Below are 11480 nucleotides of genomic sequence, written 5' to 3'. Positions count from 1 at the left end.
CAGTTCTGTGGCATAAGCCCAGTCGGAGCAACTGAGCCCGTGCAACTGGTCAGTCGGTGCTCCCCTCAGTCATTTCCCCATCCCTACTGCCAGTTCCCCCATTTGCTTTTTAGCTGGGGTTCTTGTAGGTACACTTGGGAAGGCAAGGTCAAATTTTGGGGGGAGGTAAGTGGCAAAGCAGAATTCCTGATTGACTGTGACCCCTGGGAAACAGGAGGATTTGAAAGGCCCAGCTCTTCTGGAGCCCAGTGCTGTTCTGTCTACTGCTGTCACTCAAATTGAGACCGGAGGCACTCATCACACCAGTGGGCCAGTATGCTCCAGTACAGATGTCTGTGTTAGTCTGTGCCGATGGGCTGCCAAATTGAGGGGATGTGGCAGCGCTGGACGGGGGTGGGATTTCCTGCGGGGTGGGCTCCCAAAAGCCCTGCGAGGAGGGTGTGTGTCAGCTTTCCATCCCAGGGTGTTCTGGAAGGTGCTGGGCGCTGCTGCAGCTGCTGGCATGGGGCCGCTTGTCCCTGAGGCTCAGCTGTCTCATGCTTCCCTAAATAGAAAGCGAAAAGGGTCTGAGAACTGTGAGGGGGGGTGGCCATCCCAGCCATGGGCTTTTTTGGGGCATGAAACCCCCCGTTCCTGCTCCCCATCCCCTGTGCGGCTCTGCAGGTGGAGGGAAGCTGGGATTTGTCCCGGTGGGTGGGAGGGGATCCCCCCTCGCTGCAGAGAGGTGCTCTCTGCTCGAATGCAGCTGCCCCCCTCCCCAAGCTGGGCTGGCTGCCGGGGGCCCTGGCTCGCAGCCCTCCCCGGGCACTATATAGCACAGGGGGGGACAGGCTGCGGTGACAGGTGACACTGACAGGCAGCAGGAGCTGCCAGGTCCTGCCCAAACTTGGAGCGGGGAGGCAAGCTCTTTCCTGAGCCATACAGACCCTCTGTGGAGCTGGCAAACTTCTCTAATTCTTCCTTTTTTTAATTGTTTTTCTTTCTTTTATGAATTGACTCCTAAGGATCTACAGCCGCGGGAAAAGCTTCTGAGAAGCCACAGCCTCGAGGAGCAATTTAGGTCTTCCTTTTCTAAACTCTTCAGCCTGGTAAGCTGCTTTTATTAATGTGTGTGCTAATTACGCATCGATCTCATGGTGAAGCTCAGCTTGGTGGAGTAGGCTGGTGACCCCAGTGACACAGGCAGCAGAAAACAGGACACAAATTGATGTTTTTCCTTAAAGCTCTCCAAATGGAGGATCCCATCCAGCTGAAAGAGGAGGGCAATAAATATTTTCAGGCCAGCGAGTACGAGAAAGCTGTGCAAAGCTACACTCAAGCCATAAAGCTCAACAAGGACAAGGCGCTGCAGGCAGTGCTGTACAGGAACAGGGCGGCGTGTTTCCTCAAAAAGGTGAGAAAAACTCCCGGCTTGCCTGGGCGTTGCTCAAGGGGAGAAGAGCAGGGAGGCGGACGAGGGCACTCGCCAGCTGTGGGCTGTGTGGTTTGTCCATTTATTGAATGGGGTGTTTGTAAACTGGTCTGAAATGACTTGTTCTGGGCTCATCCTGGAGCTGTAAAGCTCCCTGCATCAATCCTGATGGGGCTGAGCGCGCTGGTTCAGCTCAGAGATGGTCCCACTTGATCACTTTGAAGCAAAAGCTTTTGGCTGCCAGCCTGCCCCAACGCTTATGGGAGAGCTCTATGAGCCGTGGGTTGGGGTGTAGAGGTATTGCTCTTGCTGTCTGTCCCAGCGCGAGAGAAGCAGATGTTAGATATTTAGCAAAACAAAAAGTTACTAGTGTCTGTACCAAAATTGTCTCAGCTCCCTGCAGTCAGCTTGTAAGGACCTGCTGTGGGATTTTAGCAGGTTGCTCGCACGTTCCTGAATTTTCACTAATCCAGGTGAAGTGACACCGACCCAGAACAAAATGCAGATAGGCTGTTGTGAGTGTCCCCTCGCCCATCGCTGCCCACGCTCTGTTGCTGCATTGTATATTATTTCACTTATATTACAGACCTTTTCCCCTCTCCCTTGTCAGTGATGAAAAGGTACTTCAGCCCTCATCTCTCCTTCTGCAGGCTGCTGCTGGTTTCACTGGGGTGTCCTGTTAGTGAGAACAGAGAGGTCTCAGTGTGCAGTAGCTATTCCACCGCTAACAAATCTCTTCCTTCTGATTTAACAGGAGGAATATGCCAAAGCAGCTTCGGATGCGTCTAGAGGTAAGGAGGGGGCCGTTTTGAGAACGGAGAGCTGCGTTGCTGGGTATGTTGGCTCCAGCCTGCTCTCACATCTGCTTTTGGGGCACTGTGGTCTTATTCCTTGATGTCCACTAACACCCAAGTGCTGAGGCCACAAGGGAATTAATGGAGGAGGTACAAAAGAAGACGCGCCGATGTGGTGCGTCGGTGCAATTGATGCTGATCGGGTACCAATTTGCTCACAAGGTTAACAACTACGTCTCAGGAAGCTGTAGTCACTGTAAAGCAAATCGTAGTTTACACAGAGGTTTTCCAAGAAGCAAACTCTGATGCCTGGTGTTTTGGGTCACTTTCCCAGCTATTGACATCAATGCTTCAGACATCAAAGCTTTGTACCGGCGCAGCCAAGCTCTGGAAAAACTGGGGAAATTGGACCAAGCATTCAAAGATGCTCAGAAATGTGCCACCATTGAACCCCGCAACAAAAACTTCCAGGAGACCCTGAGGCGACTGGGGGCCAACATCCAGGACAAGGTAAATGCCAGGAGAGCAGTCCCAGGTTTACAGACCAGGTGTTGGAAGTCCTTGCTCTGGGTTACACTGATGGATTGTTGGTTGTACTGAAAACTCATAACAATGTAAGGGGATAAATAGGCTTCATTAACTGGAAGTTCATATTTGGTGCATGTAGATTTGAGGCTCAGATTGAATGGTTAAATTAAAATCATGGCAGCTCACTCCTGAGGCTGGCCTGGTCCTGAATGTCTTTGTAAGGTCCTGGCAAGGAACTGGACCAGCTTTGGACTGGGCCTGGCAGTCACCACATTGACTTAGTTACCTTTATGTGGGTGCCGGGAAGAAGTCCCTGCATCACTAGGTACCATGAGGTCTTGGGTGATGGCTTAGGGCTGGCTCTGCCCATGCCAATGAGTCTGAGATGGATAATTGATGCTCTCTGAGAAGGGACACCTATTCAGCTTAGATGGTCTGTGGTGTCCTTGAAGTGATAAAGGAAAATTGCTCCTCGATTTTTCTCCCTCTGATGCTCCATGCGCTCTGTTGGCACAGCTGCGTGTTCAGTTCTCCACGGACTCGAGGGTGCAGAAGATGTTTGAAATCCTGCTGGATGAGAACAGTGAGAAAGACAAGCGAGAAAAGGTGAGAACTGTCCTGGACTTGACAGGACCAATTGCTGTTTTTTAATGTCAGAGGCCACCTGAGGAGCAGAAGGATGTATTCCTTTCCCCGGATGGAGGATGAGGTAAGGAGCTGGGAGATGAGCTGCACTCAGAGACAACTGAGAGGGGAAAATGCCTCAAAGAGGGATCACCCTTGTGCTGTGGGAAGGTGGACCAACCTCCCAAAATCCCAAAGCTGGGATCAGACTGGACTTCTGCTCAGGCCCATCTCTGCTGCCTTCCACATATTTCCCTCCAAGCGGTGACCCACTTTTCTTGGGCAGAGCGAAGCCAATTCCCAGATGGACACGGAGAAACTGGCTGGTGGGGTCAGAGCTGGTCCACTGCATCCGTCAGGAGACGGCCACCCCACAGCTCCCACTGGGACATCCCAGAGCTGCACGGAGGTGTTTTGGAGGCCGCCGGCAGGGCTGTGCCGCTGAGCCCCAATTCCTCTGTCTCCCACCCAGGCTGCAAACAACCTCATAGTCCTGGGGCGGGAAGAAGCGGGTGCCGAGAGGATTTTCCAGAACAATGGGGTCAGTTTGCTGCTGCAGCTGATAGAAACCAAAAATGCTGAGCTGATCCTAGCAGCTGTGAGGACTCTTTCGGGCATGTGTACGGGACATAAGGCTCGGGTGAGTAACGGGATGTTCGAGACCTTCACTGCTATTGCCTTGCACCTGGGGGAGTGGAACACTGCAATAGTTCATGATGTTTGTGAGCAGCGGGGGAGAAAATTAAATCCTAAAAATAAATTTTTTAATTCTGGAGGAAAAAAAACAAAACAAATAAGCAGGTGGGGTTAATACAGACTATTGACAGCACACACTTACTGTGCTTCTCATCTCCAGGACCAAAGCTGTACGTGTTCCCTGTGGTGCTTTCATGTGTGCTGGTGAAGTAAAACTTAGGATAAGTTGTTCCCACTTAAGCTGTGGTGAGCATGGCTGGGTCAAAGCCATGTCCTTCAGCGCAGGTCTCAGAAAAACAACAAATAACTCTTTGGGGAAGTTTTGTCTAAGGCTTAGATGAAGGAAAGCAGGGAAGGACCAGGAAAGTAAAGGTTCCTGGGAAGGGTCCCAAGGCCCAGTGGTCTCTGAGCTGGCTAATATCTTACTCTACGCCAAGACAGTCGTTATATAGTGTAAAACGGCTCCTAAGAAGCCCTGTCTGTGTCATGTGGTTGGAAGCAGGAGATGGACATGTGCAAAATGGATATGCGTGTCAGGTTAACGGTGCAAAGGAGTGTGGGGGGGAACTACAACACAATAAAAAAAAAAAAATCTATTGGATGAAAATCCAGTGGAGTGGAGACCTATTTTCTTTTTCTGAAGCATTAACTGTTGTCATGCAAAAAGGCTGTTCGGCAAAGCCCACTAGGTCAGTGTGTCTCTGAACATGCCTCCCTGGAATTACTGGTGTGCCACCGTGCACGGGGACAGGCTGCATGAGGACACTGGCGTCGCTCACAGCCAGGATGGGGTTTGCACACCAAAAAGGCTTTGTCAACAGCCGTGCGGGAGGGCATCTCCAAACCCAGCCATGCTCATCTCAGCATCCTCGTTGGAAATTGTCTGCTGCATCACTGGCAACTCCTAAAATTTAGAGGTTTTTTATTATAAATGAAAATAAGGATGAAAAGCAAAACTCTACCTTGTACTGATGTGGGATTCACCCAGGTAAATACTTTCTTTGCACGAGATGAGGCTGAGCTTTCTAAATTGTGCCGGAAGGAAAGGGTCATACCCTTTGCTAACAGCTGCTCTGCTCTCTCCTGTCTGGGGCCAGGCCACCGCCATCCTCCATTACCTGGGCATTGACAGCATTTGTATGTGGATGTCAGTAGACAACGAAGAAATCTCCCTGGCTGTCTGCAACCTCCTGCAGACCATCACGGACTGCTTGCTGGGCCAGGGAACGGAGGAGCATCACGGGAAGGAGGAGGCCGTAGTGCTAGGTAAGGGTGCGTGACCTGGTGGTTCTTCAGTCTTGCTGGAGGAGAAGTGGGGTGAGCAGGGAGGGCTCTGCTCCTGGGATGTCCATCTTATTCCTCGTTCTTTGGTGGAGTGGGGACCTTACCCTTCAGCTGTCTAGGATGACAACCCGCACACAGCTCTTATCCTCGTGGTGTTGAGTTAAATACCTATGTTCCGGCCACACAATGGCTTTGAATGGTTTTCATTGGGTTCACCTGCTCTCGAAGATAATTTCTTGTAACTGGCTGCTTCTTCTTGCTTCTGTGTAGATACTAAGAGTCTAAGTCTTGCTTCTGAGAGAGATACTAAGTCTTGCTTCTGTGTAGATACTAAGAAAGACCTAAGGATGATCACAATGCGTTTGCTGGATATGCTGGTCAGTAAGAAAGTATCTGGGCAGGGACGAGACCGAGCTCTCAACCTCCTCAACAAGAACATACCGAGGAAGGACCTGAAAGACCATGACAACAGCAGGACCATCTTTGTCATCGACAATGGTGAGACCTTGCCTTCCACCCCTGTTCTGGTTTGGGAGATGTGGAGCTGTGTATTCTTGCCTGAACACCTCTAGAACTGATCCTTTCTATCAAATGAATGGCTATCTGGCTTTTCTTCTGCGTGCAATCCTGGAGCAAAGTTAGACTTATTAGCAGGAAACAGTTTTAGGATTAAGAGGAAAACTGTGTATGACAGCAAGAATTTTTATGATTTCTAAAGGACTGACTTAACTTCTCTGGTTAGTTTATTCCAATGTATTTCCTAATGTTAGGGGGATCTGGCTTGGATAAATTGTCTAACATAAGCAGGATGAGATGAGCTTGCTGGATCCTCAAAATGGTCATTTCTAAAACTGGAAGGGGCTGAGGAATTTGTGAGGGGTGTGTTTTTACACCAATTCCAGTTTGGTGGAAGTTATTTAATAACACTTTAGCAAAAGGAGGGTTAAGACATTCAGAATCACTTGAAAGTCACTGACTTTTCCTCAGTCAAAGCCTCCAGCTTTGGAGGTCAGCAGGTTTAATGCCTCCTGACAAAAATAACTGATCCAGCCAGGGACCAAACATGGAGTTTTGCTTATCTCACTCCGAGCGCCAGATAAAAGCCTGATGCTGCAAACTTGTAATCTCACCACCAGAAGCTCTTCCCCTGTAAATATCGGAAAATATCGGAGTACCCTTTTTTTTTTTTTTTTTGTCCAAGCCTTATGTGATTAGGCTGCAAAGCAATTGCAGACTGTCCAAGCTGGCTATTTCATTGCGGGGAAACCAACAAATAGCATATTGAATTTTGTACAGACCCTCTCCCCTCTGTCAGCCACATCACTCCATTGTTTCCAGGCTTAAAAAAGATACTGAAAGTGGTGGGCCAGATTCCTGAGATGCCTGACTGCCTGCCGCTGACAGAGAACACCCAGCTGACGGCCTCTGTCCTCCTAAATAAACTCTATGATGACCTGCGCTGTGACCCAGAGCGTGACAACTACCGGGTGATCTGTGAGGAGTACATCAAGTGAGTAGGGGCTGTCTTACTGGGGCTGAGCTGGTACAGAGGCACAGGAGCAGGAGGTCTTAAAGATGAGATGAGGCACTTGCAATCCACTTAGATGCCAGACTGAGGCCCTGGGAGATAACGATTTGCTTGAGATCCTGCTGGATCCTTCAGCTGAGATCCTCAGATCCTCCCACTCTACTTCTACCTGCTGGATCACAGCCTTTGCAGGAATTTGGACCCAGCTGTGTCCCAGACACGTAGATATTTCAGCAGTGAAGCTCAGTTCCTGATCTGAGAAAGGATGTTCCCTGCCCAAGGGAATAAGTAAGCAACTACTGTTCCACGTGCTGACTCCCTCTATCCCATGCAGGAGCAAAGTCGACCCACAGGACATGGATAAGACACTCCATGCCATCCAGATGGTGTCTGGAGTTCTGCAAGGGCCCTTTGACTTGGGCAACAAGCTGCTGAGCATGAAGGGAGTCATGGAGATGATGGTTGCCCTGTGTGGGTCTGAGAGGGAGATTGATCAGCTGGTGGCTGTGGAAGCCCTCATCCATGCCTCCACCAAGTTGAGCCGGGCCACCTTCATCATCTCCAATGGGGTGACGCTCCTGAAGGAGATCTACAAGAAGACTAAGAATGAGAAGATCAAAATCCGAGCCCTGGTGGTAAGGATGGCAGCCCCTGCCTCTATCGCCTGCCGCACTCACCACCTTAACCCCATGCTTGGGAGAAGGGGGAGGTCCTGGGAACATGTTGGGTTCACTCACCTCAGCTGAGGAATGGTCTATGGTGCTTCCCCCTACAAGGAAGGGGGAGATGGCAGACCACAGGAGAGCACATGGATTATTGGTAACTTTGAAGGCATAACTTGTTAATCTTCCATTAAAGACATCCAATAAGAGCACAGAACCTCACTTTGCTGTGCTACAAGCTGAACGATCTACTGGGTATTAGGATGCTTCCTCTTCGATAGACCTGACTTCAAACTCTAGATATGGGATTAGACTGTTCTGGGGCAGCAATACTAGAGGATTAATGAACATCTCTCCCTGGTGTATCCTCTTCATCCTCCTCAGGGTCTCTGCAAGCTGGGCTCAGCAGGAGGTACAGATTATGGACTGCGGCAGTTTGCTGAGGGGTCCACTGAGAAGTTAGCCAAGCAGTGCCGAAAGTGAGTGATTTTACTTTTTTCTTCTGTTGTTCTGTACTTTGCAAGGTACAATATGTTCTTTTCCCAAGAGATCCTGCCTGTACACTGTCTCTATTTACTGCTGCTGACAGTGGCCCCAGAACCATTGCTTTGGGACCCAGAGCTCTTCTGTGCCTGAAGCAACCATATATTCCTCTTGCCTCAATACCCGGATAAACCTTCTCCTTCCCGCACTTCCCATGTGAGATGCCAGACGTGGTGCCTCCCTCTTTGCCAGAATGGTACAGCCCAGTCAAGTGTTGTCTAGAATATGCACAAGTACCTTTGAAGGTGAATTTACAAGGTGGACTAACTAAGGCGGCGGGATGAAGTTAGGAAGTGATTGAGTGGGTGATCGTTGCTGCTGGCACTGGATAGCAGGGCATCCCGTGGTTCGTGTGATGGTGAAGGCAAAGCAGCGTCTGTCTGGTCTGTCTTTCCCTGCAGCATTTAGATCCCTCAAGCTGAGCCACGGGAGCAAGGTCATGTCTTAAGCATCCACAGTCTTTAGGAGCTGCAGTGGAACTTGAGTGCTTGTTCAAGCCCGAAACCATCTCAAGATCTGTTTTTACTCTCCCAGAGAAATCAGTCCTGGCTCCCAAGATAGAAATGTGGATGTTTTTCTCTCTTCCAGATGGCTGTGCAACACCAGCATTGATGCCCGCACTAGGAAATGGGCTGTGGAAGGACTGGCATATCTAACCCTCGATGCAGATGTGAAAGATGACTTTGTTGAAGATGAGCCAGCCCTGCAAGCTATGTTTGAATTAGCCAAGGTCTATCTCCTTACCTTGTTCCCTCATTCCTTTGGTAACATCAAGTTCTCCCAGCTCTCCAGCCCAACACTGTCTTCCCACCTCTAGTTCAGCAAAATTTCAGTTTTGCCTGTGCCATGGAGACACTTCAAGGTGGTTGTTATCCTGCTCTTAGCTCAAGGCTAAGGAAGGTTGCTCTTATCTTTGCTGCCAGAAACTGCATGAAAACCAAAGGTGTCAAGGTTTTGATAGCATCTGATGATGTCAAACAGCCTGTTTGACCATAAAGACTTTTGGGTTTCCCAGCCCTGGGCTATAAAACTGGGGATAAGCCTAAGAAGTCTTCAACTAGTGTAAACTACCATGATGGCAGTCCTAAGGGACCTGTTTCCTTGCTGCATCCTCCTCGCTCTCACATAAGCTCTTATTTTTCTGTGCAGACAAGCGACAAGACTATCTTGTATTCTGTGGCTTCTGCGCTGGTGAACTGTACCAACAGCTACGATACCAAGGAGCTGGTCCCAGAGCTGGTGCAACTGGCAAAATTCTCCAAGCAGCACGTGCCTGAGGAGCATCCAAAGGTAGGTTGTCTATGGCTGGGAGGAGATGCTTGGATCTGAAGACTTTCCTTGGTGTATCCATTGTCAGAGACCTCAGGTCTTCTGTCTCCAAGACTGAAATGGCTTTGGCTTGGCTGTAGTCAGCAAGGTGGCAGCTGCTGAGGGGCTAATCCCTTTCCAATGTCCCCCCCAGGACAAGAAGGATTTTGTGGTGAAGCGGGTGAAACGGTTGCTTAAAGCCGGCGTCGTCTCTGCCTTGGCCTGCATGGTGAAGGCGGACAGTGCCATACTGACGGACCAGAGCAAGGAGCTCATCGCCAGGTGCTGTCGTGGGAGCTGGGAGTGCTGGCCAGCCCATGTGCCGCTGAGATGGGCACCTGGGCTGGCTCCTTGCTTCCCGGGGTGGTGCATTTTGCTTATGGGGGTGAGATGAAAGGGAGGTGGAGAAAAGATTTAAACCCAAAGCTTTTCTTAATGTCGTAAAAATCCACATTCTGACCTTGAAGCTGGCTTACAGGGCTGCCTTGCTAGGATATATTTTGAATTTCTAGTCTTCTGTACTGGATTTTGGCTGGAATAGAGTTCATCTTGCAGGCCTGGAAACTTCTTACTGTGCCATTTGTTGCTTCCTCCTAGAGTGCTGTGGGCACTGGGTTAAACATCTGGAATTTCCCTGGTGGATCTGGCACCCCTGCCAGGCCTTAGCCCCCTTCCATGAGGACCATGGGTTATTGCCTTCCCACGTGGCTGTTTCACTCAGTGATGCTGTGCTTCTGCAGGGTGTTCCTTGCCTTGTGCGAAGACCCCAAGGACCGCGGGACTATTGTCGCTCAAGGCGGTGGAAAGGTGACTATTACGTTTGCAGCCCAACCTGATGTGCAGTTAGTGTCTGTTGGGAACCTGCGATGTGTCTACTGTGAGGGAATGTGGCAGAAGAGCGTGAGCTGTCTTGGTACCCCCTGGGGCCACCCAGACTGATGCTCCAGCCCTGTCTCTGCAAGCCTCCAATGAAGCAATCTGCTTGAAACAACCGTGCGTGAGCTACAAGCTCTGGTGTGGTGCCTATTTAAGAACAAAAGCAAGACATCACGGTGGGCTACAGTCCAAACCCATTTCTTCAACAGACACATCTTTAGGATATTTTTAAGTTATTTTAGTATATTAAGGCAAGCCTGTAAACCTTCTCAGAGGCACTGAATGCTTTCCTGTGTGTCACTAGGCCCTGATACCTCTGGCTGTGGAGGGCACGGAAGTTGGCAAGATAAAGGCTTCTCACGCTCTGGCGAAAATCGCTGCTATCTCAAATCCAGACATGGCATTCCCAGGGGAGAGGGTAAGCTTAGAGAAAAATAATAAAAATAAAACTTGGTAATTCCTTTATCAAATGAAAATTGCCGAGATCTGAGAGCTGGAAAAGCAGTGATGTGCCTTCTCTTCTTAGGTGTACGAGGTGGTGAGGCCCCTCGTTAGCCTCCTGAACACAGAGAGAGATGGCCTCCAGAATTACGAGGCTCTGTTAGGTCTCACAAACTTTTCAGGAAGAAGTGATAAACTTAGGTGAGTTTAAATGTTGTTTTTTTTTTACCTTTCTTCCCCAGGAGTGAATGTGAATTTTGGTTCAACGCTTTTCTTGTAGGACTAGGAAAACTGGTCAGTTTGACCCACCTTTGGCAGAGCTACAAAGGTTCTGGAACTAAAAGATCAATATAATAGCAGGGAAGAAGAGAGTGGTGCATTTTCCTCTAGAAAGAGAAAGGATGTGGACCTAATCTGCATTAGATAGTTACTGAACAAAACTGGTTTCAAGGCCTTCCCTGTCTGCAGTTAATATTTTATAAGTTGGTTATTGCTTGTCCCATGATGTATTTTATTTGACTGCTCTTTGACACAGGATGAAGATAGTCAAAGAGAGGGCCCTGCCAGATATTGAAAACTATATGTTTGAGAATCACGACCAACTTCGCCAGGCAGCCACAGAGTGCATGTGCAACCTGGTGGTCAACAAGGAGGTAACGCACTGGGTGTCTCAGCCTTGACTGCGTGCACCAGTTCGTGAGCCCCTGTGATGAGGCATTACTAAACGTGTTATCTCTGGATATCATTGGGTTGGGTTGTTTTTTTTTTTTTAGGTCACAGAGCGG

At 49.4% G+C, this 11480-nt stretch overlaps 1 protein-coding gene across 1 annotated transcript in view; it reads left to right on the top strand.

Annotated features, from left to right (window-relative positions):
* Positions 1-1231: 1231 nt before the first annotated feature.
* The window catches only part of UNC45B (unc-45 homolog B (C. elegans)), an 11907-nt gene continuing 1658 nt past the window's right edge, over positions 1232-11480 (top strand). The window contains exons 1-18 of the mRNA XM_009885133.1: positions 1232-1393; positions 2166-2202; positions 2540-2715; positions 3250-3339; positions 3830-3997; positions 5151-5319; positions 5665-5835; positions 6676-6847; positions 7200-7500; positions 7912-8006; positions 8659-8800; positions 9220-9360; positions 9533-9660; positions 10119-10185; positions 10559-10672; positions 10781-10896; positions 11231-11348; positions 11469-11480. The exon at positions 11469-11480 is cut by the window's right edge and continues 159 nt beyond it. Coding sequence (XP_009883435.1) covers positions 1232-1393; positions 2166-2202; positions 2540-2715; positions 3250-3339; positions 3830-3997; positions 5151-5319; positions 5665-5835; positions 6676-6847; positions 7200-7500; positions 7912-8006; positions 8659-8800; positions 9220-9360; positions 9533-9660; positions 10119-10185; positions 10559-10672; positions 10781-10896; positions 11231-11348; positions 11469-11480 — 2379 coding nt within the window. The remainder of the gene's footprint in view (positions 1394-2165; positions 2203-2539; positions 2716-3249; positions 3340-3829; positions 3998-5150; positions 5320-5664; positions 5836-6675; positions 6848-7199; positions 7501-7911; positions 8007-8658; positions 8801-9219; positions 9361-9532; positions 9661-10118; positions 10186-10558; positions 10673-10780; positions 10897-11230; positions 11349-11468) is intronic.

The sequence above is a fragment of the Charadrius vociferus genome, unplaced genomic scaffold, assembly GCF_000708025.1.
Source record: "Charadrius vociferus isolate BGI_N301 unplaced genomic scaffold, ASM70802v2 scaffold54, whole genome shotgun sequence".
Taxonomy (NCBI): domain Eukaryota; kingdom Metazoa; phylum Chordata; class Aves; order Charadriiformes; family Charadriidae; genus Charadrius; species Charadrius vociferus.
The sequence above is the reverse complement of the archived record's forward strand: the minus strand, read 5'-3'. Positions and strand labels throughout refer to the sequence as shown.